At 41.2% G+C, this 27,154-nt stretch overlaps 1 protein-coding gene across 3 annotated transcripts in view; it reads left to right on the top strand.

Annotated features, from left to right (window-relative positions):
- Positions 1-27,154, top strand: part of LOC311263031 (E3 ubiquitin-protein ligase SH3RF3-like) — a 113,743-nt gene that overhangs the window by 53,033 nt on the left and 33,556 nt on the right. For 2 of the 3 annotated variants that reach the window (XM_084362874.1, XM_084362876.1), the window contains exons 2-3: positions 15,631-15,906; positions 20,485-20,580. In XM_084362874.1, the coding sequence (XP_084219000.1) occupies positions 15,631-15,906; positions 20,485-20,580 (372 nt within the window). The remainder of the gene's footprint in view (positions 1-15,630; positions 15,907-20,484; positions 20,581-27,154) is intronic. The other variant, XM_084362875.1, reaches the window with a different exon arrangement.

Raw genomic sequence — 27,154 nt, forward strand, 5'->3', positions numbered from 1 at the left:
GCAAGTATGGGTATCGTGATAATCGCTCTTTAATCGCTCTTTAAATATCAACATCTAAAAGGCTCATTTCTGTGATATTTTAGTAGAGGATGAGCCTGCTGTCATTCGGGACACTTCATGAACTTTCCTTTTTCGATTAAGAAAAGGAAGCCGAGGACGAGTGAGAGGAAGTGTGGCACCTCAGCGAAGTTGGAGTGATGTGCTGAGAGAGTGAAGAAAGAGAGGAGACATGGAGGAGGAGGAACGAGGGAGTGATGGAGAGGTGAAGACAAGGTTGAGATGAATGAACTCCTGGTCGCTGCCGGCTAGACTCGTGTGTGTGTGTGTGTGTGTCTAAGTTTATACAGTGAGTGGTGTTGTGTTTCTCGTCTTCCTACTTCTCAGAAACTGCCAGTCTGTCTGCGTGTGTGTATCTCCACTTCACCTGAGGTGTGTGTTGTATCATGAATTATAGATGGAAAGTGAATCAATAGTGCGCTGAATTACTGCCAGACAGCCTCTGTGTATGTGTGTGTGTTTGGTGTGGATGTGCTGATGTTTGCACGAGTGTGGTTGCGTGTTGACATAATTTGTTGTTTTACATTTTGTAGAATTAGATGAACGCAGCATTTTATTATTTACCGATTCTCCCGTGACAACTCTCACAAATGTGCGTTTTTTTGGGGATGGATTACGATATTTTTCTTCCGCTTTCACTTGAATTATTTGACAAAAAGTCAGCAAATTAACATTATCTTGAAATACAGGTAATACTGTCCTACCTGTGCGTGAAAGTGTGTGTGTGTGTTTGCGTTGTACTTGAGTGTCTGCACCAATAAAACAGCACAGCATGATCGAATGCCGCTCTCACAGCAGAGTGGAAAAAGACCTCTGCAGATTTACTATGCTATTACTGCACACACACACATACACAAACTCTCTTTTACAGACACACACACACGCGCTTTTCGGTGAGGGGAGAGAAAAAAAAAGTTGTAATGGCCCACTGCCCCTCCAAGGACGGGTGAGCGAGAGAAGAGCGAGCAGAGTAATCACAGTTAAAGAGAGAGAGAGAGAGTGTGTGTGTAGGGAGCTGAATAGATGGACTACGGGGGACAGAAAATGGTTCAGGGCTGGAAAAATGGATGGGGATATGAGCGGAGTGGAACATCCTGTCCCATCCACCATCCCTCACACACACTAACACACACACACACTGCGGGAATGTTAGCGTTGCCGAGCAGCAGAGTCGACACATGAGTGAGTCCAGGACAGCGAATGTGTTCCAGTCCTCCAAACGAGACCATTTAGTCCCTTTAATTCCTTATTTCCTTCAAAGCTCACTTAACCTGAAGCTCCTCCACATCCTCTACTCTCTATGCAAATGTTGCCTTTGAAGTGAAACCTCAAAAATTGAGTCTCGTTCCTCAACAGACAGTACACACGTAACTGTAATACCCATGCAGCGTATTGAAATTAAAATGAATATTTCACTGCTGGTTTATTACGGATTTAAATATTCTCTGATTATTTATTTAAAGCTGTTGAATAGTAAGAATAATAAGAATGTCAAGGAGTTGACAAAGTCAGCTCCACTACACAGGTGTGTGCCGATGCTTTGTGGATGTATCGTACTTCTTTTGACTTTTATAAACAGTGCGTAGGCACGCACCGAAGCCTCAGGCAGGTGTGTGTGCGTGTAACAGTTAACATTGTACGCTCCAAAGGGTGATGCAAGGTCACATTTTCCTGAGGATCGCTGAGGTTCTTTCTTTGACTGCCAGTTTTTGTATTCGTGTGATTCGCCCTGTGCTACAGTGCAAAATCTGTGAAACATACCTTTCTTTTTCAAATGTGTCGTTACCGTGGCGTTCATCATCTCGGATGAAGAAAACACGACGGTCGCAATGTCAATGTCGCTCTCTTGCTTTGAATTGTGGGCAGACATTAAGCTCAGCAGCGAGTGATAAAAAAAATGCACCCGGTGTTTTGATCTCGGAGCACATTTCAGATTTATGAATTTGCTGAGAAGCATGAACTGGATGAGGCAAATGCTTTGTGTAGGTGTGCGAACCACCAGTTTCATCACAATACGATGTTTTATCGATTTCTTGGACAATGATATGATATCTACCAGAATCAGACGGTCGACCACGATACCACTTCGATTAGATTCAATTCAGGCGCTTGTGATCGATATGAGATGATATCATCTGCCTATCGAACACAGTCAGTTACAGAAGAAGCTGCCAGCCATTTCTTTACTGCCTCTGACCATAAAAGAAAAAACAATCCATAAATACTACTAGTAGTAAAGTTTACCTTAAATTGACTCAGCTAACACTCATAAAACATGGCTTAACAACAAGAGACTTAGACAAAAGTATAACATTTGGCTCGATATTACCTGTCAAGGAGAGAATACTCAACTTAAAGTAATCGTAATCAAATCACGATGCCAGTGAAGATTCACAGCTCTAATGATTACCATCAAGTCCCGAAACATGAATTCTTGACGAGAGACAAGAATCTATCTTGGCAGAACATTTGGATGCTGCACGTTCATACCTGCAACTCTCACATCCCAGCGAGGAATATTGGTTTTCAGATAAGAAAATCCAAACCTGTGGTCAGTGCATCAGGCTGCTTTCAAAGGCAGTGAAAGTTATGGATGTGATTCACCAAGATCTGTGTCATTTATAATAATTTATTCATTCTGACACCAGACTGTAAGCAAGAAATGGCCCCAGTATGCGTTTAGTATACTGGCTGGGCACTCGTCTGTGCTTTTCGTCTGTGCCTTCATTCACAAAACAGAGCCTGTTAGTGTGATTCAATTCATTAAAAACAAACTTGACATGTCTTTGAACCAAGCATATGTAGATTTTGGAGACTGTGGGAATTCACCAGCCGTGCAAAGTCAGTCAAAGTTTTGTGAGCTGAATTTTCAGTATGAGATTTGAGTCTCGAAAACATCCACTGGGAACGGATCGAGCCCAGCAGCTGCACGAGTTAATCAGCCTCAGACGCTGACGATAAAGAGCAGCAATGGATTCTGACTTTGGTGCCTCTTATCTCTTAAATTGCATGAACATCTGCTTAGAAGCAGACCTTAAGGACAGTTCAGTGAGTGACATTTTGCATGGTCAGTTGGTCAAAGGAGGAATCAATCTCCAGAAAAGTCATTTTGGTGCAAACTCACAGACGATGCCCCGAGCCTGGGAAACATTTAGAGACTGAAGCTCCGCCTACAGGCTCCGGCCTCCATCAGGATGCATTCGACCACAGTACCGCTGTGTGGTCGCCTGCACTTTCACGAACACTGCGGTTACAGAACATGAATAAAAATGGAAGACTATAGAAAGCCGAAGTCATGACGTCATGTTCTGTCCAGCCTCTTTTCTGCCTCTTTTTCTCTGTAACTCAATGTACCCTCCTATTTAACATTTCTTTTCAAGTGTGTATCTGTATTCTAAGATAATATCAGTACACTACAGCAGTTGCTATAAGAAGCCAGTACCTTTGGGACTTTAAAGCAACAATATAAAACTTTCGGGGGAAAGGTGGTTGATTGTTGAGTCTCACCCCCAGGTCTTGTAGATTGTAGGCACCCCTCCAACTTCACCCCTTGAAACGCCCTCTAGCACAGTAGTATAAAGAGAGAGAAAGGTCTGAATAAGGGGATGGATGGGATGGATGGGTCGTTCACATGACTTTCCCTTCATAGACCAGGGTTCGTGTCCTGTTTGTGGCCAAGAGTCAAAAGTGATGTCCAGGTTGTTTTTTGCCTAACCCTAACCAAACCTGACCGTTTGACTAGATATATCACACTCCAAAAGTCCCGTCAGCACGCCTTATTTGAAAAAGTCTAAACGGACATAGCATATAACGTATTAGTGTTAACTAAACAGACCCTAGAGGGTAGGTAGAGCTTCGTAGTCTGAAGCTTAAGACCACTTACCAAACCCCCGAATTTGACGAGTTGGGAGTGAGAACACGTTGGAATAAACAACAATATCAGCTCATTTGTCCAAAGACTAGCATCCTTTTCTAAACATGTGAATCAAGGCACAACAGGCTCAGTTCCAAGGTGGGATTTGTTTAGCTATAAGCACAGCCTGAGTGTCAATGGGACTGAATTAGGTTTTCTAACTTCTTGAACAGACCACAGTTGATTAAAACAGAATCCTTCCTTTTGCAAAAAGTACTGACATGAACCCTAATGTTCTGCTATAGTTCATTTTGGTTCATTTTGTCTGCCTGGGAAGCCATGTAGAAAATAACCTGATGTGTGTACTGCGGGGCGAGATATCTGGTTCACTGCAGCAGCTTCATCAGATCTGTGTCTCTTTCCCTCTGAGGAGCAGCAGCAGCCATGAGGCAGTTTCCAGTTATAGAAGTCTGACGCTTGTTAAGGGCAGGGAGCTCCGGCGACTCCTGACCCCACCAGAGGAAACTATACAGCGCAGTCAGTGTGACAGTACAAAGCGTCATGATTCATGGTGTCAGTTTTGATTTAAAAACTAGTTTGTCAGGATTTCCAGCGCCCTATTGTTCTTTCTTTCTTGAAAATAAATAGGAAAAGGACAAAAAAGATTTACCAGTATATTGTAGCATAATGTCTACATTCAGGTTAAACAGAAGAAAAAAGTCAGTCTGGTCTCCTGAGTATTTACTGCGGCTGTGATGTGCTGCCACTCACCAAATTTTCTGTTATTGGTCACACCAGCGCTGTGACCACCGAGCAATGAAGCCTCAATTTCCTCCCAACAACAGCCACCTCCATTTCACACTCCATGAAGTTTCTCCTTTTGATTCACAGTGTTCCCCTTTCTCCCCAACAAATAAACAAATAGATTTACACATCTAAATAGATTTATATGCATATCTGTGTTCACAGCAGCTGTTTCATTAGCGTGCAGATGGTTTAGAAAGCAGTTTGTGCATAAGCAGATTCATCTTTCGAAATGTTCAAACATCCTGTGGAATCTGTGCACACTTTTACGAACAACACATCCTCATTCCTAAAGACTGAGGAGGTCGATTGCCAGTCGCTCCCAACGTGATGTATCCCACGGTACCCGACACGGCACAAATGCTGTGCAGCGGACCTTTGTTGTCGTTGTAGTCTCGCAGTTCGGTTAGATTTGGCCAAGAAAAGTTCTTGGTACATAACTTATATGACTTTATTCACGTAATTACATTACGTACATTACATTAGTCACATTATGCACACATCCATCCATCCATCCATCCATCCATCCATCCATTACCTTCCGTTTATCCGGGGTTGGGTCGCGAAGGAGGCAGGCTTAAAGGGTATTCCAGACCTCCTCCTCCCCAGTAACGCTTTCCAGCTCCTCCTGGGGGATCCCGAGGCGTTCCCAGGCCAGATGGGATATATAGTCCCTCCAGCGAGTTCTGGGTCTGCCCCGCGGTCTCCTCCCAGTTGGTCGTGCCTGGTACATCTGCCAAGGGAGGCGCCCAGGAGGCATCCTAACAAGATGCCCGAACCACCTCCATTTTGCATTTAAATGTCTAAAAACCACAAGACCTTTGTTATACTGTATATTTTGTTGAGTTGTGTACTTTCATTATCCCGAAACCCAGAGAAATCCACAAGTTGGCTCAAGGTAACGGCGTGTTTCAGTTGATCGACTGTTGCTATTTCTGGGATAGGGAAGTCGGGGAGCAAGACTACAGTTATGATGAATAAGACTTTCAAACAACGTCACCTCATCTGTGAACATCTGTACCCGAGTCACGTCTGATTGAGTTTCAGCAGCAATGGTGGTTTTGGTGTGTTCACCGTCGACTGCAGGATTATTTGTGGCTATTCGCCTTACTGACGCAGTGTTTTTCTGCCCCCAACAGGGACAGCATTGGTTTCGCTCATCACTCATCCATGCACCCCAGCCTCCTCCTTATGCAGACTTTGTTGTTCTTTAACTCAAATGCAGCAAGATTGAGCAAGTTTTCAGTCAAGTTCTCAGTGTTTTAAATGGAGGTCAAGTTAAAAGCATGTAGGAGGATCTCATTGTTGCATTTCTGCTGGTTTTTACATTTGATGGACGGCTCTCCCGAATGTGTTGGAGCTGCCATGTTTTAAGATGAGAACCTCGGTCTCTAACTGACAATGAGAGGAACTTGGAAACAGAACAGGTATGCTTTGGGTCACAAAAATCCTCTGACCACATGTATATCTATAAAATTTCATGGCAACTCATCCAGTAGTCTTTGAGTGGTTGACTGACTGACAGACCAACTGAGAGAGTGAGTGACAGACTGCTAGAGTTGCTAAAAATATCAGTTTGTGAGTGTTTGTTTCCATATATTGTGGATTGTTGTTTGTTTATTGTTTGTTATAACACTCTTAAGATAATGGACCAGCATGTTTCAGACATCTATGGTTGTGGTATACTGTAATCAGTCCTTCCTGGTAGAGTCATATTAACATTTTGTGGCCTATTTCTTTGAGTTATAAACTCCAAGTAAGTAAAATCAATGCATCAAAGCTTTTGTCTTCTTAATAGGGGCCGCAGGGGATGTGCAGTAGCTGCAGTAGCTGCATAAAGAGCAGCTCTCCTGGGTGACTTTATTAACTTTCCCCAAAGTGCAGTACAACAGCAGCAATTGTGTCAGCTAAGGAGGATGCTGTCGGGTTTAATTTACGTCCTTATTAGACCCAATGCTCCGTTGTTAAATATAATGCTACAGTTACTTAAGAGCATTCAGGTTAATTTATTCAAAGTGAGACGTAACATTCGAAAGAATCCTCAGGAGACACTAAATATGTGCAGTAGATGAAAATTACAAGGCATCAATGTAAGTCACAGCATGTACATAGCAAATACTAAAACAACATATACACAATGGTGTATATGACAAAAATATATATATATAGATATATATACAGGCAAAATGCGTTGGATTTCAAAAACCCGGTCCTTCTAAATGATCCACAGTGTCCAACTCATCGACCCATCAACCACACATGGTCAACTGCGGACGTGTGTGTGTGTGTGTGTGTGTGTGTGTGTGTGTGTGTGTGTCATAGGGCCCTTGTTGAATGGAGCAGTCAGTCCCATGTTGGACAAGTCACCTCCCTGTACCTTATGGCTACAGCAGACACACACAGACACACAGACACACACACACACACACACACACACACACACACACACACACTGCGAGACTTGAACAGATGGGAGTCTCAGTAGTGGTTGATGGAGGGACTTGTGTGTTTGTGTGTAAGTCCCCAAGGGGGCAGGGGACTCTCTGTCACACACACACACACACACACACACACACACACACACACACTCTCTCCTTCTGTCCATTAGAGAAATCCACAAACACTAATTACTGCACCACAGGGGTGAGAGAGCATTCTTCATAAGAAATGTGTGTGTGTCTGTGTGTGTGTGTGTGTGTGTGTGTGTGTGTGTGAGCGTTTGGCTGACGATGATGTAGTGCTGCCGACAGGTACAATACTAAGAAACCCTTTTCACACATGTAGGATGCAACAATCCTGGCTTGGGTTTTCGCCGTTCACACAGTTCCACTCTTTTCACACATGAAGCGACTGTTCTGGATAGATTAGCTTCTCTTCTCACTACGGCGGCAGCACAGCAGGAAAACATTGGTGGTTTTGAAAGTAATGACACCAACACAGAGGAGCGTTCTCGGTTATTTCTGCAGCCCGCTCCAGTGAGGGATTTAAAAGTCGCAGGCAAATGGCCGAGTGTTGCTTCGGCACTGCACTCAGATATCAAATCTCGCAATGCAACGGTGAATCCTCTCCTCAATTTTGAAAATTAACAAGAAATCTCAGATGAGTTTTAAGCTTGAGTTCAAGTCCTTTCACACTCAAATGATGTTGGTTCTGTAGGTGAAGCAGTTTTTCCTGGACTGAAGTTAATTTAAAGCAAGAAAACTTTGATTGTGTTGTGCAAGTAGAATGCAATTTTCTGAGGAGGATTTCCAAGGGATTTTTTTTTTTACCCTGCTTTGCAACAACAAAGAAAATATTCAAGGAGACGACAGCTTAAATATATATCTCTTGGAACAAAATTGCAGCTGGAATTGGTTTATCCACAGTATTTCATTTACAGAATGGCTTATTTAATGGATTTTATTCCCCTCTGCATTTACATGATAATTAAATGTTTCATTTATGACACTGCTGTGGCACAGGGATTCACAACTATATTTAGACAGTATATGAATTATATATAGATATATAATTGTGTATGCACATGTATATGCTGTTTATCAACATCCTTATAATTGTGCCTGCAGTATCCGTTCACATCCTCACTCTAGAGTTACAGAAACGTTACGAGCTCCTTTTCAGATCATACTGCCGACAAGCGAACTGCCCTGAACATTTATGGATTTAAGTGCATGTGTTAAAGCGTCTTTACAGTTCTGTGGAGACACTAAGAAATGCGCCGACACTGCTGTAGTCACTCAGGCTCCTCAGTGGGTAGAACAAGAGAAGGAGAATAGCAGAGTGAGAGTCAGCGTGAAAGAAAAGTTAAAAAGAAGTAAAAAGGAAAGATGCTATGAATTGTATATTCATAGTTGCAGCATGTTTTTGAAGTCATAAAAATGTCTTTTCTACCCAGAACTCAAGGTCTAATCATGTCGAAGTTTGATTCTGTTTCAAGAACCGACACTTCACTAACGTTTCAATACATCTTATGTAGCAATATATTATCATTCGAACTGAGTACGAGAATGTTTCCATTTGCGACTGGAAGTAAATCTTAATGTTAAAAAGTGAGAGTTAGGTAAGAACGTGCAGCGACAGATCTGTTGTAATATGTTTGATAAATGACAATAACACAACGCCAAACACTGGAATTCGCCCTGCTGTCTCGATTCAGGTGGGATATTTTTCCAATTTCAAAATAAAGGCCTCCTTCATGCAGCTTGACCCTCCTGCCCCAGGCTCAGTGAGGAGGGAGACAGCAGCCTGCCCCTGGATGTAGGTGATGCCCTCGGCAGAGAGAGCTCAGCCACCTACCTCCTCCCTGCATAGAGCATCAAACCCAGCAGTTCCTTGATGAGGCCCGCCAGCAGCCTCTGGGAGGCCACCACGAGTCTGTCGGTACAGGGGAAGAGAGACAGAGAGGGAATACAAGTAAAGAGAGAGAAAGAGTAAGGAGAAGACGGGGAAGCAACAGAGACAACAGAAGAGAGGTGATGCTGTTTTTCCTCTTCTTCCTCTCTTTTTATCTCCAATCCTGTCCACCACTCTCTCTTTGGGGAGATGTTCACCCCGAGCTTCTCCAGCGGTGCAGCTGAAGTGAATTGTCTTGCTCAGTTGAACCTCAGCAATGCAGTCAAAGTTTTTTTTGGGCTAAACTTGCAACCCCCAGGACTCAAAAGTTCGCCACTGACGACCTAGTGCCAGACACCCAAGGATATGCCCACGGGTCCTGTGGCAGTGCCTCACCCTGTCAGAGCCAAGTTGGATCCACCTCGGGGCCTCAGCAGATCAGTCTTGTTCCAGAACATCCCACTGATGCTTGATCAGATTGGGATCATGGGTATTGGGAGATCGGATCGATGCCTTGAGCAGTTTTTGTGGTGCGGCAGGGCACATTGTGTCATGAGAGGAAGCACTTGGTGTTCTTGGTCTGTAGTGGTATTTTGGTCGATGGTGCGGGTCAAGTGACATCCACATGATTGCCAGGATTCAAGGTTTCCCAACAGAGCATTGCATTGTACGAAGATGATACTAAAGTACAACAATTATGATTAGAGTTGTGTTTAAGCTCTCACAGTCTATGATTAAGCACGGATCATGGTCTTAATTTGACAGACAAAAAAGCCACAGTGAGTTGAAGCAGCAGGAACTTGTTCACGTTATTGACATTTAACTGAAACCGCAAACTTTTCCTGTCGTTATCCAAAGTGCTTTTTGTTTCCTAAACCAAACTCTGGTCTCTGTTGTCAAAGGTTTCCATAGGGTCAGACTGCAGACCATTCAGTCACCACTTTGTTTCTGTTCTGTCTCCGTCTCCCTCTTCCTCTCCTCAGCTGTTCACTTTCTTATTCTCGTCTCCTTCACCTCTGTTTGATCCGTCTTCTTTGTTCCTTTTGTTTATCTTTTCTCACCGCTCTCCTCTCATCCTCTTCTCCACTTTGTCCTCCATATTATTGTTTTGCTTCCTTTTTTTCTCATTCTCTTCTGAGAGGTGCAATGTTTACAGCACACACACATCTCACCTGGGGTGTTCACATTCATGTCCGAATACAAATATCGGCATCGTGCTGCTCCCTCAGCTTCATCTAACCGCCAGAATGCTTTAATATGAATATGTAAACATACCGCAGTGTGTAACAGAAAGTGTCTGGATTCACCTGCTTGTATAATTGCTGTGTATTTTCATGCCTCTGTGGCGGCGACAGCCGTGGCCGGAGGCATTATGTTTACAGGCTATCCGTCTGAATCTTGTGAACGTGATATCTCAAACGCCACGAGGGAATTTTTTTATTATCAATTTTTTAGAAACGTTCACTCAGACTCAAGGATGAACTGATTTTGGTGGTCAAGGGTCAAAGGTGAAGTCCCTGTGACTTCATGGCGTCCCATTCTTGTGAATGCCATATCTCAAAATGTCTAATAGGATAAAATGATAAAATGATGATATCATGACATTTGATATCCCAAAGGTCAGAGATGGTGTGGAGGCAAACAACCCTGGTCTGGTTATTCTAGTTGGTCTGAGCCTGATTTTTGTGGTTTCCAACTTTTAGTCCAAGTTTGAGGAATGTTCTTTGTTTCAGCCTGATGATGCCCCGATGCACAAAGTCAGGTCCATGCAGAAATAGTTTCTGTGTTTCTACTTCACACAGCACTGACCTCTACACCAACACCTTTGTGATGAATGGGAACAAAGACTATGGGCTTAGCGCCCTTACTCTTATAGATGAATGGGAGCAACTCCCAGCAGACAGATGGCAAACTCTGATGCAAAGCCAAAAGAGTGGAGGCTGTTAAGGACGGATTATTTGCGACGGGGCCAACGGAGTCTCAAATATGTGGCTTAGTGAAAGAGAAAATGCAATAAAGCAAATCTGAATTTTATCCAGATGTGAGACACTTAAAATGTGTAAATGGGGTCAGTAACCTGTGGCTGTAGTATCTGGGTGTCCACAGACTTTGCTCACACACTTTTGACCCTGTCATGTTAAAGTTAGAGTGTCAGGTGGCAGTCACAGTTTAGAAACAGTAGCTGAAAGCAGCATTAGACGTGAGTTTTTTTGTTGTTTGTGTCTGTTTCCTGGTTTTGCGTCATCACTGATCTCAGTTCATTTTGCTTGGAGCCTCTGGCTGTTCTCTTCAGTGTAGCGTCTGGGGAGAAGCAGTTTGTGTGAGTGTCTGAAAAGAGTGTGTGTGTGTGTTAGCGTTATTGTAAGCTGCTTCGCGGGGAGGAAAAGGAGTTGTTTCTCTTTCATGCATTCTCTCTTCCGCACGCTGCCGTTTGTTTACCTGGATCGCCTTTAAGATAAGCTCCCTTTAATACTTGTCTCCTTCAAGATCATGTTCAGTATATTAAGTGTGTGCTGCTGCTTGGTTGAGTGTGTGTGCGGGGGAGAATGTGAAAATAGGTGTGAAGATGATATCAAGGCCATTCATCACTGCTGTATAAAAAGTGAAGCTTTTATGTCGTCTGCAGGTTAAAAAGTATATTAGCTTTCAACTTGGACCTTTTATTGGACAATTCGTCTGATCTAAACACTTTTAATATGATGAACCGGATCCAGTTTCACTACATCTTAACTGACGTCCTGCTCACATCACTTACTGTTGCTACGCTTTCATTTCTAGCACAGCATTTAGACAGTTTACACTAAAAACAGTTGCAGGACAAATTAAAAGTATTTTTTGTTAATAATACGTAATTGTTTTTTGACAAATGTAGACAACAGCAGCAGGCTTCTCATTTCAAGCTGGCAGTTTTCTTCGATAGCAGATTGTTGTCAGCTATACCTAGCACGCTAATTAAGTTAATGAAGCTCAATAATTTGGGTGAAAAGGCAGTCTCCGGATGACTTTTTAATGTTTCCAGCTGACTTGGTTTAGAGCGGGATCCCAAAGGGGTGTTAAAATGTACTTAGCTAAATAGGACTACATGATGTCATGTTAAAAGATTGAGGCTAAAGCTGCATGTCCCATCCAAGTCAGCATCCATGTATGTGTAGTGGGTCTAATTCTGCGTTGTGTTATTGTGATGGACAAAGACACACTCCTGAACGGTCTCAGCATACTTTATTCCAGGATACGCTTTTTGCATCTGCATTATGGAGAAGAAACATTCACAGATGTCCACAGGGTTTCTCATACATGCTCTCTGTGCTCTTTTCGGGAAAAAGTCACTGATCAAAGAGAGTTATACCTCATAGCATAAACAAACATAAATGCAGTGCACATTTAGTCAACAAAAAGTTTCAATCAAAAATAAATAAAAATAATATTAACATGCATAAACTCACATACCTGCATTATGGAGAAGAAACATTCACAGATGTCCACAGGGTTTCTCATACATGCTCTCTGTGCTCTGTAACACCATGAGAAAAGTCACTACATATCTCCTGATACACCAAATCTCAACAACACACTCTAGCATGACATGCTACTTTAGCAGCCCTGCAACACACACAGACGACGACTTCTCCACTAGTTAACAAGTTTATGCATGAAAAGAACTAACACAACAGTTCTACAACTTAACATCATAACTACACCAGCTTTGCAAGACTTTTTATCTAACTTAGCTTCACTTTTACAACCAAAAACTACGAAAACACGGAGCACAACAGAACTGCGTACCTTTTCGGGAAAAAGTCACCGATCAAAGAGGAAGTAAAACACTACGTAGCGCGGTAAGTACAGATTTACAAAATAAAATACAAACTTTACTTCCGCTATTAATCTACGACCTTTTCCTTGACCTATAAACTCACAACATTATTATAACATTTACAATTGCACAATTTCATGACATATTAACACTACTTCATGGAATAATGAAAAACCATGACAGCAAAAACATTGGCCTTCAAAATAAAAGTCTGCGCCTCACTGCCTTGTTCATAATATGGCGCAACAACATCACACCACTACATATGTTAAAAAAAAACCCAGCATTGGTCGTCTCAAGTCCTTCACTCCATTTTGTGATGGTGTTAGCTATTAAAGATGGGAAGAGCAGAGCCTCCATAATGAGTGTTGGCTGACAAAGACAATAACAGGAGTGCTGTATGGAAATCCTTCGCATTTTAGGAAAAGGAACAAGGAAAGGCAAAGGACACAAGCATGTCCATATGCAAGCTACAGAGTAGTGCTAACACTAGGAAAGAAAAGAGAAGAAAGGAAAAGAAAAGGAGAAAAGAGAAGAAAAGAAAAGAAAAGAAAAGAAAAGAAAAGAAAAGAATCAGAAGGAAAAAAACCACATAATGAATTTTGAGAGGTTGGTGACAGCTCCGAATTCAACATCAGTGAAGTAATAAACAAAATGACTCAGTAAACTGCTCTTGATAAGTGTGTTGCCGCGTTGTTGGTCCATCAAAAGCCATCTGTAATTCACAAAGCTACACTAATCCCCTTCAGAGCCATCAGGCCTCAGGAATCTCAGACAGCAGTTTCAGCTAAGAGGTAAATACTTAAACACACAGTACGCAAGCCTTTTTATATTTCTTCTTAAATTATTAAATGAATGAGTGCTGTGATATTTTTATTATTATATTTATTTTTATTTTCTCAAAGTTAGAAATTCCAGTATTGTAACAGCACTATCCATTGTGAGTTCAGCACGAACTTCATCCATTTTACTCACCAGGTGCTGCAGCAACACCGATGTTAAAGCTTATTTTGCTTCTGTTTCAATCACTTCTTTTCTTTGCCCCCAAACGTGGTTTCTTGCCGGGAGTGGGTGGTCGTAGTTGTAGTTCAGCCATTGTTGTATACTGTATCATCCTTTGGCCACCTGTCCTTAAATAGCCTAACTGGGATCAGTTTTAACTGGTTAGCATGCTAACTTCAGTTGACAGCTCTGCAACAGAAGATGTGTTTGACACAACATCAAAGCTGATATTTCTCTGCATTCATTTGATCATTTGAGTTAATTTTGAATGTTTTAAACCAAATTTAATACAAAGTAGTCATACTCATTTTAAATAAACTCAACTCAGTGCAACATTTTGGCTATTTTTTAGTCTGGCCTCATGTAAAAAATCTATTTGTGCAGGATAAATTGGTCAGTGTGTGTCTGTCCTTGACGTGTGATAAGCAAGACACCACAGACTTGAATTTGATGATTCTTAAGGGGGTCGTGCATCACGCCGCTTTGGCATTTTCAAAATTACTGTGTTTGGCCCAAGGTGGGAGCGGCAATTACCTGGCAAACATTTTAATAACCAGTCATATCTCACACACTGCTGGGGGGAATAAAGCAGAACTTGGAGCACATATCCAACCATCCAAGGCGAGCTCTACAAATTTGTCTCCGGGGCCAACAGTTTGCAACATATTGGATTTTCCACTGTTTTGAGTTCCTTTTAAAAAACAGTTTGCCCCCAGGTGTTTTTATTCCAAATTAATTTACTGATCACTGCAGGACTCAATGCCTCATTTATGCCTTTCTCCAAATACGGGATCCGACAAATATAAAAATGAAAAGAGAAGAGCATAACAAAACCATACAGCTTCTTTTATATTGTTACATAACAGACTTGAAGCGGATTTGTTCCAGACAGAGAACAAAAGGCACAGTTTCCAACTCTTTAATAGGAAGAATATAATGAACCGCAGTTCACTGTAAACTCAGGAATTTGTCACCCCCAACATTTGTGAGGTGTAGCATCATTTCAACACAGTGACACTGCTACTTGACAGCAATGCTTTTAATCCTCTGTAGAGGTGCACTTAATGCTTCTCTGTGCAAGATTTTTTATCTAAAAATGCACCTGTCACCTTAACCTTTTATGTTAATCACTACGTGGAGCCGCAGTACAGAAGAACATCCTATTCTCACTGAGACCCTATTTTCCGGTGCAGGATAAGATAACTGGCAGGTAATCTGCTCATCTTCTCTGCCCATCAGGCAGCGTAGGAGCAAATTACAAAAGTGTCTAAAATAGAAGCGTGTGAGTGCTCTAACCTAGTGGCTCCTAACCTTTTTAGCTTGTGTCATTACCTCTAATCGCACACATGATTGTGGATATAAGTGACTTTTTCCTTCTGAGATTGTTTCATCTGAAGTATGACGGCAAAAACATCCCATGTTTCACAAGAAAAAGCAAACCTCAAGACTAAAGGAGACAAAGGTAGAGGAAAGTCATGAAAAATAAAGAACTTCAGAGATGTTTTTTTTTACCCCGATCTTATTTATCCTGAAAAACATCTTGTGATGGCTCAGTGTCCTGAACAGACACCAGGATAAAGACGTCACTTGTAGGTTTTTAGACTGATCAAAATCCAGCCTCAAGTCTCATTTGACTTCAGGTCAGGCAGGAAAACATCTGGCTTCGTACCAAGAACATTTTCTACTTCGCTATCATCAAGAACACGAGGACGTGTTTCCTTCTCTTCCTTCTTTCTTTCTAAAGCATGTGTCTGTGTTTGTCTTTCAGAATATCCCAGCGCTGCCTTGCGGTAAAGCCCTCTACTCCTACGAAGGCAAAGAACCAGGGGATCTCCAGTTTTCCAAGGGTGACATCATCATCCTGCGACGCAAGGTGGATGACAACTGGTACCACGGCGAGCTCAACGGTTGTCATGGTTTCTTGCCCGCGAGTTACATCCAGCTGCTGCGTCCGCTGAGCCAAACTCCACCGCAGGGCAAAGCTCTGTACGACTTCGAGGTCAAAGATAAAGACCAGGACAAAGACTGTCTGGCCTTCAGCAAGGTAACACACATACACGCACATGCACACGGTGTACACACACGTTGAACTGAGGACACTGCTCTTATACCAGACACAGGATGAAAACGCAATATGAAAATACAGACAGGCTGCGTGGATGTACTCACAATTAGGTTGGTACTTTGTAGGACACTAACAGTTTATCACTACTGACTCTAATCTTTAGGAGTGAAACACAGCAACTTTAAACAGGATAAGAAGTTCATGTTCTTCTCTTTGTCTCCCGGAGGACCTGAACTTTTCTCTGTTTACTCCATATTTTGCTTGTGTCCCATTTTTTTTTATTTTGGAGGTAAACTCATGTGATTAGTTCACATCAGAGCGAGTGCCTGCAGCAAATTCAGATCAAATCTTCAGGCTGCTGCTGCTAAAAAACTACCGCTGACAGGAGGTAGAGTAGTGTGTTAAGTAGTGGTCATGGAGAAGTACACAGAAATGGCCCCCCCAACCTCTCCTTCATAGGAGCATGCTCAGACTGAAAGGGACACAGTGTCTCTCTGCAGTCATTTTGTCTGTCTTTGAAAAAGTTTTGTGTCCCTTTGTATTTTTCTTATGTCTCTTTGTGGTAGTTTCACATCTCCTCTGAGTTGTTTTTTGTCTCTTCTTGGTACTTTTGTGTCTCTTTGTGGTACCTTTGCATCTCTGTTGTCATTTTGTGTCTCCTTGAAGATCTCTTTTGTCTCCTTGTGGTAGTTTTATGTCTCTTTGTGGTACCTTTGCATCTCTGTTGTTATTTTGTGTCTCTGTGGTATGTGTGTCTGTTGTCGTTTTGTGGCTCTTTGTGGCTAAAATCTGAACAGGCCTTCCTCTTTTGTGTTACTTAGCTTATACGTTTCTTGAGCTGGTAACAAGAGAAACTCTCACAATCAGTTGCATACTATAACACCAAGAAGAGGAATATATTCTGAGTACTATCTCGTTTCACTTGAGCGCAGTGTAAGTTATGTTTAGTTACATTTTTTGGAGATGTTTGTATCCCAGTGTTTTCCTTTATTGTGCATCTACACTGTTTCTGATTTTAAAACTGAACTCGACACATGAATACTGTTAAATGAGAGGGATTTCAGCTCAGCGGCTCTGATATGAGGTAATTTAAGGGTGGAGATAATTTACAGCAGCAGCAGCTGTGGCCTGTTTCACGATCACTACCAGTCTACTCTGACCATGAGGACTTTAAGAAGGCATTTTTCACCATGACTGATATTTCTGGAATGAAGATGCTGCAAGTGATACTTTGTGCTCAAATGCTTCAATGTTTAAGCCAAAAAGTCAGAAGAAATAAAACAAGCCCCAGTTGTTTTACAGTTGGATCGATAGGACCCTAAAACAAAATCTGCACCACCGCGAAAGTGAAATACTATAAAGTCGATTTACTGTTTCATACTAATACAGTTTTATTGTGGAGTACAGCTCCTTGAGGGAGGCTGAGAGGAACACTCCTTTACAGTGGAGCGATGCATGCAGCTCCTTGCTGTCATTTAAGATTATGATTATTATTAATCATGTAATACTTGACTTCCTTTATGTTGTACTGTGTACTGAGCTTGTTTTACTACCTGAACTACTACCTGACGAGATGTTATCAGGGAGGAACATCCATAGATCGCTTTGATACCTTTTTGACCAAAGCGAACAAGCACCAAGGTGATCATGTGTCCTCTCGGCTCTTAATGAGCAAGACCCAAAGTTGTTACATTGAAATATATTCAGTCTAATCCTTTATGGTAGGGTGTGTGTGCCAATATGTCCAATACAGGAAGGGATCAGAGTGGGCTCTGATCATGTAGTGCGTTTAAGTTTGAAAAAACGGCGTGTATTTTGGCTCTTTCTTGACCAAGGCTGCTTTTTTAATTAGCGGAGCATCATGCTGCTGCTTTGTGCTGGTGTGTCCCTCTATATTTTGATCTGTTTAAGTCAATTATATTCAGGATTTAGACTAATTATCCTCGCCTCTGATTGTTTGGAAATGCATTTGTGTTTTGAGGTGGATGACAGCAGGGGTTGACGTCCTGAAACCGTCCCCATTTGTCAAAGCATGACTAAAATGATACTTTCTAAAAAGGGTGGAGATTATGACAAGATGAGGAGAACTGTCCTTCAGTTTGAATCAAGGTTGGGTTTGATGTAAACAGTAATTTCTATTCCGTGTACTGCTCTGTTCCTCTAAGCTTATCATTTTGTTCCTGCTGTTACACAGACTCATTTGTGCTGGGAGTGAACGCTCGACACAATCACTCTGTCTCTGTACTCTGAGTGTGTCTGTAGAGACAGATTATTAAATTACACTGTACTGTACACGTCTCTGTAGGTGTTTTAAGACTGATTGCAGCCATGCAAAGCACCGTCATACTGTGCCCACCTTGTCTCAAACACGCTGCACTCGACACCAGATCAACAGATAATGATTAGACGTTCATATATTCTGTGTTTTAAGGGATAAACTAATCGACAGGTTAAAGATTGAAAGTCGCACAGAGCCAAACATTGCTGCAAATATTCATGCCCCCGTGGTGTGCTGAGTGCGTGTTGTCATGCAGAACCAGTGTGTGCGATATTGTTTTCTCAGTGTGAGAGGTAATTACTCAGTATGACTAATACACAGTCATTTACCAGCATTATCACTTCCGTCCCTAATGGTCTTACCACGACCTTCGAATTCATGTGAGGAGACAAAGCAGCAGAGGGAGAAATACTTTCATGATGAAGTCTGTGTGTGTGTGTGTGTGTGTGTGTGTGTGTGTGTGTGTGTGTGTGTGTGTGTGTGTGTGTGTGTGGTGAACAAGGAGCATAATATGTTCGAATGAGTGTCGGATGTAATATTGCTGAGAATATTATTCAATAAAATAGAGTATATGATATTAAACCCTATGGAACTGTTGTCAGCAGTAACTACAAGTCATACTTGAGTACCTGATATTAAATGTACTCAAGTATCAAAAGTACAAGTAAAAAGTACATTCTACATATATTTACATGTACTGTATGTATGTACAGTATGTATACCGTGTTTTTTTTAATCTGATTACCGATAGAATCAACAATTATACATCATCTACAAAGTAACTACTGACTAAAGTTATCAAATAAATGTAGTGAGTTAAAAGTTAAATGTAGTGATGTAGAAGTATCAAGTAGCTGAAAATGAAAATACTAAAAGTAACTTAAAATTGAGTAAATGTTACTTAGTTATATCACTATATACAGCATGCCTGTAGTACGTATACAGTAAGTTTATTTCTACATCTGAAACAAAGTGTGTGTTTGATATTAAGGATTAGGTTGGATCACTTTGAAATATAATCAGTTACTAATTACAAATAACATGCCAATTTCTGTCATTTGTAACATAATCTATTGAAATACAACGAAAAATGTAAAGTAAATACTTTTGGATTACTTCAAAACAACATCCAAACATTGCATATGTTCCACTTTATACTAAAAAGCAAAAGTTTGAGTTATTTTGTCTCAGTTTGAATGCAAATGAAATGCATCTTGCATATTCAGTATTGGCAGGTGGTCAAATCAATTTAACCTCACAAAAACAGAACTGGCACAAACTACAGGTGCGCTGTGTGTTGTCTACAACACGTGGGAGGCTGATTTAAGTTTGTGTTGCTGCTGTTTTTAATCACACTAAGTCCACATGGAGAGTTTACTCAGAATATTCATCTTCCATTCAGTGTAAATAAAAACAAATACAAACTCCGTTATCCATTAATCATCACTAAGTGAGCACTTAGTCGAGCATTAGTTTTCATTAAGAAAAAAAGCTTAATCGTTCCAAATTTCTAGATTTTAAAGACTTTGATAATAAAGATTCTCATCAAGTAACTACGATCAAATTACACATACTTTTTAGAAAGTAATCTGCACCGATTATAGTTTAGAAACTTTGTATTACATTATCCTGATTACTTGTTGATATTGTAAAGCATGACTGTGGATTGGTGACAGGTTTACTCATACAGTAGATGCCTGTTTGCTCTGGTTGTTTACACACAGATCCACTGAGAGGCTCTTTGCAAAAATATGCAGCACACCCTGTGCTCAGTTCACAATACAGCTAAAGCAGACACATCAGTATTCACACAAAATTGTCCTCGAGCTATCATCTTCGTTCTTACACAGAGTTTCATCTTCACCAAACCAGTTTTAGCTTGAATTTTTTCAAGATTTGAACCAAAATTATACACTGCTGCTGCAGAAGAGGGAAGCATTCAGCGATTGGCCTCGTCAAAGTTAAAATGAAAGAAATATGGCTTTTTCAAATGGCTGAAAACACACACTAAGATAAGCAGCAAGGCCTCATGAACTGAACTGAAAAGCAATGGATTGATTGACATTTGAAATAAAGGCAACATGAAGTTTCCTATAAATCCAAAAACATATGTACGCCTTGGAAAAGTGTTAGAGGCATATGCAAGATCTTTCTTGGGCTGCAACACCAAGTTTTTTTTTTCCAGAGCGATACACAAAATAACTTAAAAGCTATTTGCACACACATGGTCTACCAACGGTGTGTATGTGCGTGGTTTTACTCATTTCCTCTCTGTCCAGGATGAGGTGCTGACTGTAATCAGGCGAGTGGATGAGAACTGGGCAGAAGGCATGCTGGGAGACAAGATTGGCATCTTCCCCATTCTCTACGTGGAGGTAAACACTCTACACACAAACAAGCACACACACACACACACACACACACACACACATACACACACACACTGACAGAAAAACTCTCACACATCAAGTTATCACAGAAAGAGCTGTAAAAGCGATGCTGCAGCAGAAACACCTGTATCACTGTGTTTTCATTTATCATAGTTTTACTTTAGAGAGCCGAGGCAGAAAACATTTTCCTCCTCGAGGTGAAAGTATACCCTGTCTGCATTCGCAAGAAATAACATAAATCTTTTGTCTCTACGGGTGCAAATATAAACATTCACACTACTTTGATGATAAACTTATACATCCGTGCTGTTTGGCTCCCTCATCGTTCACAAGAGTGGAAACCAGCTTCTTGAGATTCCTTTAGAGAAAGGCAGGGAAAAAAGTAATTACACTACAGTTCAATAATCAATCAGTATTACCTGGTTTCAAATATATTTGGAGTAAATGGTATTCTGAGCCAGTTTAACACGCTGCTGCTGTTCTGTAATCCATTACTTTTGTCTGGATACGTGGTGAAAACACAGCTCTTGTCTGAGTTGATTGGCTGTTGTAATTAGCGATGTATTATACAGAGACGGACACTTTGAGCCTCGTTTTGAGATCAGGATGTAACAAAGGAGAGATTTGTTGTAGTCTGATCATTTTAAGATGGTAACAATGTGTTCAAGTCTCACAGACTCAGCAGAAGTAATGAATGTTCAGACCAACCAGACGATGGTTCTCTTCTCTGCAGCTTAATTGTGATATAAGACAAGTCCAGTGATTCTTGTAGGTTTAACATTGCAAGTCTAATTAACTTATATTCAGAAGGTTTAGAAAAAGAGGGGCCTCAACTGTTGGTGACGCCACCAGTACAAGATGGAGAGAAAAATTGCTTTTATGCTTCATTTAATTGATCTCAACCTTTTGTGATGTTGATTTTAGGGCCCGACTGATTATCAGTTCTGATATTCAGCATTTGTGAGATCATTGGACTTCTTTTTATTTGTCTTATTGGCCGATTGCCGATAAAATATTACGATTTAAAATGCGTGGAGTGAATGTAGTGGAGTAAAAAGTACAATATTTGCCTTCAAATTTAGTGGAAGGGAAGTATAAAGTAGCTTAAAAGGGAAATACTCAAGTAAAGCACAAATACCTCAAAATTGTACACAAGTACAGAACTTTTCTTTTGTTCTTAGTTTAATTCCAACAACATTTTGGCAACATTTTCATTTTTACATTTCCAAATATTGCAATCCGTCTCCATGATTACTAATAATCAATATGTACTATAATATACAAAACGTGCTTTTTAATCTCTAGTTGATAAATAGACACTTTATTGATCCCAAGGGAAATTCAAACATATAATAAAAGAGTATAAAAAAGAAAATATGAGCAAGAATTTAAGATTATGAACAGCTGTTGTTGTTTATGTTATCTCTCTCGTCAATGTGTTTGCAGTTGGTCTAAATGGGTTACTCTGCTTTCGAACCCGCTTTTAAAACCCTCCTGCTGAGTTCTGACCTCGGCTGTACAGAGTTTGTCGGACGCTGTCTGACTTTGGTATAAAAGAGTGAATACACATTAAATGTTCACAGTCACACGACAGCTTTATGGTGTGTTCTTGTATATCTAACTGCATTCAGGTTCCAGGTGTTTCCGTGGCGTCTATGTTTTGACCACTTATCTGCAGGAATACACAACCAAAACATTAAAATCGCCTCCTGAAATGCAAATTACATTAGCGATGCTGTTTGAACCAGGCTGAGGTGGAGTTCTCTTTGAGGGATTTCCTCTCAGTAAAAGGATAAAACCCCCAACACCCCAAACATTTTACCTTCTTTCATAGTGCTATGCCTGTCAAGAGTGAAATATAGTTTACTTTAATCCCTGTGCAGCTGAAAAAAAACATCATGCACAATTTGCTCTGGATCGCATTTAAGGCTTTTAAGCCGTTGTAAAAAGCCATTGGTAGAAACTGTCTTTCCTTCTTTTTTTTTTTTTTTTGGCTGTTGTTCAGGCATCTCGTCTCTCAACGCACATTTGTGAACACGCTGATTCTCTCGTGGCATCGTCGAAAAACAAATGATGAAACCTTGAAAACTGACAGGAAGTTCACGAAAAGTGCGATGTATTGTTGTATCTGTGTGCTTGTCAAGAGCCTCGTAAGGTCACATGCAGTGTGCCGGGTGCATTGTGTATTCATGTAGAGACGAATGGGATTCCTGCTGCTTTTAAGGTTCTCAACTGCTATAAAGAGAACATAAATTCAGTAACACTCAAATAACTCGAATATACTTTAAAGCACATGCAATAATACTCACATATACACAGATATACATATGAAATCACTGTTCTGCTCATGGTTTCTTTCTGTTTTGCCATCCTCTTATCATTCTGACCTTGAAAACCACACTTTCAGACTAACTGGACTGCTTTAAAGCAACTCCAAGGAACTATAATGTTGTGCACCCTGTGGAGAAAATGTGTGATGTTTTTAGTGTCGTTCATACACTTTGGTTACGAGAAAAGGCGTATTTATGGTCAACGTTAGAGACAAATACAGATACCGACAGAGCCCTCTGTCCGTCCATCTCATCTGGATTTGTGCACGTTAACTGAAAGGTTACTAACGGATGAAGACAAATTTGAGCTCCACCACAGGAAACCATGGAGGACATGGTAGCCAAGAGTTCAAGCGAGAAACCTCAAGAACAGAATGAAGAAGTTGAAACAATGGCAGACATTCAAAGGTTCTGGAGATGATGTTCATCGTCAGTTTTTCTCAGTGGTAACGTGAAAAGTATTCTCCATCCATGTCGGGATGTATTTAACGGCCTTACAGATCTCCGCTGTCTACAGCGGTGCCTCTTTTTGTCTTCTAACTTTATACTCTGGTTATACACTTTGCTTCAAAATATTTTGGATTTTGGACAAACACTTGTTTTTGCACTTTTCTTTGTATCATGTGGTCTTATCTGTACTGCTGTCGTGGCATGCTGATGTCCCCCTGGAGATAAATAAAGTATCTATCTATCTTGATCTCGCCGGGATTGCAGCCTGCACAGGATCGGACTCTTGGCTACACAGTCATGTCGCTGAAATTAGCTGTTTGACCAAACGACTCTCTTAGGTGCTGATGATTAAGCCACAGGCCGAGAGGAGTCGGGACAAACACACACAGACACACAGGGGTTCCTATTAGATAGAGATGCATCAATAATTTAGACCTCTCCATCACTCTGACACAGCAGGGGTACAGGGGCATGTCGCCTCTATGTGTTAGTGTGTGTGTATGTGTCTGCAGTGAGAGCTTAATGAGAAGGGCCCAGCTGGACTTCTGCTGATCTGTGAGTGTGTGTGTGTGTGTCTCTCTCTGGATATAAAGTACCCCTTAAAGCTGTTGTCTCACCACTCAGATGTGAATACAGACCGCTTGTGTTAATATTTGGCAGTCTAGATACATAGATTGGTGATGAGGGGTTTGCAGATGATGGGGATGCCTCCGAAATAGTCCAAATTACATGGGGAGTGTGTGAAGTGATTGGCAGACACCACGTTTGAGGAGGGCTCTGCTGTCTCACCCTGTGGTGGATATTCAGACTGAAAATTGCACTAAAACAACGACAAACACTGCGTTGGTGGATGCATGTTGCTAAAGATAGTGGTGAGAGGGTAAGTCCAGTTTGAGTCATGCGTCTGCGAGTTTGAAGGCTTATTAGAGGCCAAAGGTATGAGGAAGGATATCACAACTCTGCAGAGTTATTACAGTGACAATCTCTTTATCCTCTGTCTCTGTGATCAGTGCGTAAAAAGGACAATTTTGCAGTTAACATTACAAAGTAATCTCCCAGAAAGGTGCAATTACACAGATTTGATTGGCCCGCTCATGGATGGCCTCCAACCCTGCGGTCTTTTTTGTTGGAGCGACTCCTGCTGTGCCAGTGTGTCGGTCTTAAGATAAGATGAGATAAGATAAGACTTTATTGATCCCTCGCCGGGGAAATTCACCTGTTCCAGCAGCTCGAGAAACAAAACAGAGAGGAAAAGTGATTAAATGATGGATAGAAATGAAACAAGACAAAGATAATACGATAGAACAATAAAGTAGAATTAATAATAATAATAACAATAACAAATACTATAAACACAACAAGGACCGTTGCACAGTATAATTACACCCATAAAATGTCTAATGTATAAAAATAAAAGTATAAATGTAATTGGATCGTAAAGGATACAAACAGTGCTGTCATCAACACCTTCATTGGGGATTTGCTATTAGAAATGCGAGTTAACACAAAGCTGGCAGAGCCTGGTATTAGTGTAATTTTTCATACAGATGCAGATACAGAACCTGCAGGACAAAACGGTTGTGGTTGGTTTCTTTAGGGTTCAGCCGGGTGTATCAGTATGTGGATGAGGTAAAGGTTCGGATTGTTTTGTTCACAGTGCACAAGTTAGTTAGTGTATTTTAATGTTTTTATAAATATACTCTACCAGACTTGGCTTTTGGTGGGTGTGCTGAGTGGGTTGTATTGTATTGTGGGAAAGTTTTGCGGATGTGTTGTCAGCTCAGATGAGTTTGAAGGAAGTGCAGACGTGTTTTCGGTAGAATTGAGTTTAAATCACGTTCAAGATTTAGGGTTTCGTGGTCAGTCATTAAAAGCTATGTCAAGGACACCTTGTTCTTTTCCTTTCCTGCCTCTTTTTCACCTCATGCATCCCCCTGTCTCTGCAGCAGGAGGGAGTTGGCACACACCTGCCACTGGTTGTGTGTGTATGTGTGTATGTGCATGGGCATGCATGTATCTTGCTGGCTTATCCTTTTCGCAGTGCAGATATCAGCTCATCAGCACGAGTCTCAGTGGTACCTGGAGAGAACGCTCACCCTCCAAAACGCACTGAGTACAGCGAGTACAGTTAGCTCAACACATAACAGATGACCTTGGAGATTTCATTCAGCCAAAAGCACCCAGTGAGGAATTGTCTCTATCAACAACATCTCTCTCTCACACACACACACACACACAAATACACTCCCTTATCACCTTTACTGCAGCATGACCAGGCACTATAGCAGCGGTCGTTAAAGAGAGACTGACACAGCAGTCATTTTTGTGTGCGTGTGTGAGCGCACAAACTCAGATCACATGGGTAAAAGTTAACTTAATCGGTCACGGTATACAATGTTTTTGAGTGCATCGCCTCCCTGACCTTCTCTGTCTATGCATGTATGTGTGTAGGTGTGCGTGTGTGTGTGTGTGTGTGTGTGTGTGTGTGTGTGTGTCCGCCTCATGAGAGCAAACTGAGTTACATCTGCAGCGTCAATCCATCGTGCTCATTAGCATATGATTTGGCTTTGATTAGCATATCTATTAATATGGAAATTCGATATCACCAACACTGAGCCCAGACGGGTCGGTGCTGTACACACACACACACACGGAAAGAAATGCTCGACTTTCTCTCGAGGGATTGTTCAGGAGTTCGAGGCTACGCTAAGCAGACATGATTGCGATGTAAATTTGTCAGTGAAGCTGAAGATGTTGTCTGTGTATTAGTTTACCTGTTTCGCATTGACCTCTGTGTGTGTGGTAATGTGTGTGTGCGTGTGTGTGTGTGTGTGTGTGTGTGTGGCTGTTCAGAGGACGAAGTTTTACTTGCTGTGTTGAACGATGTGCACAGACAATGTTATCTATACTTAGTTTTTCATTGACGCAGGTGGAACAAAGGAGAAATATCTCTCCCTCAGGTAATCATGTAGTGTTCATAGAGCATCTATGCAGTTTTGGGAGGATTACTTTTTAAAATGTATTCCTCTACAGATTACTGAAAACATGCATTTAATTTTGCAACGTATCCCATTAGATTACTCAAGTCAAGTAACATATTCTAAATACTTTTGGAGAGACCTTGTTACTGTCTTTAGAGAAAAAGTTATGCAAGTGCACAATACTCAACCCATACAAGATCAAATAAGGTAATCCCTTCAAGTAATCTATTTTTAAAGACAGTAAATGTAACTGGAAGTTATTAAAACGTTTAGATTTAAATGTCATATCTGCCATAAAACACTATCTTAAAGCAACATTATGTAGAAATTGGCATTTTGTGCGATTTGGCGCCCCGCACAGTTTCTGAGTGCGACACCGCTGTCGTGACTACAAATCCCAGCTCTGTAATAACTTGTCAGACGTAATGTAGCTGCTGACTACAAACAAAACTCATGAGGTCATAACAATGTGATGTGTTGAAAACTTGTATGTTGAAGTAAACGTGTGTAACGCTGTGATCCGACCCTCTCACTGAAGCTACATAGTGCAGAAACAAGTGATAGAGACACCATTCAACCTATTACAAGACACTGTGCCATCAATATGATGTTGAAGCTGCTATTTTACGTTAAAAAAGTTACATAATGTCGCTTTAAACTATCATTGAAGTCAAAACACTCATTCTGCCCAAATGATGGAACAAATGTAAGCTTCACACCGTCTGTTCCTCAGCAGCGCCTCAGATAAAGAACATCAATGAACATGAGCACATAAAAGAAATACCCCCTCAGGAACCA

The sequence above is a fragment of the Pagrus pagrus genome, assembly GCF_965226575.1.
Source record: "Pagrus pagrus genome assembly, chromosome: 9".
NCBI lineage: Eukaryota > Metazoa > Chordata > Actinopteri > Spariformes > Sparidae > Pagrus > Pagrus pagrus.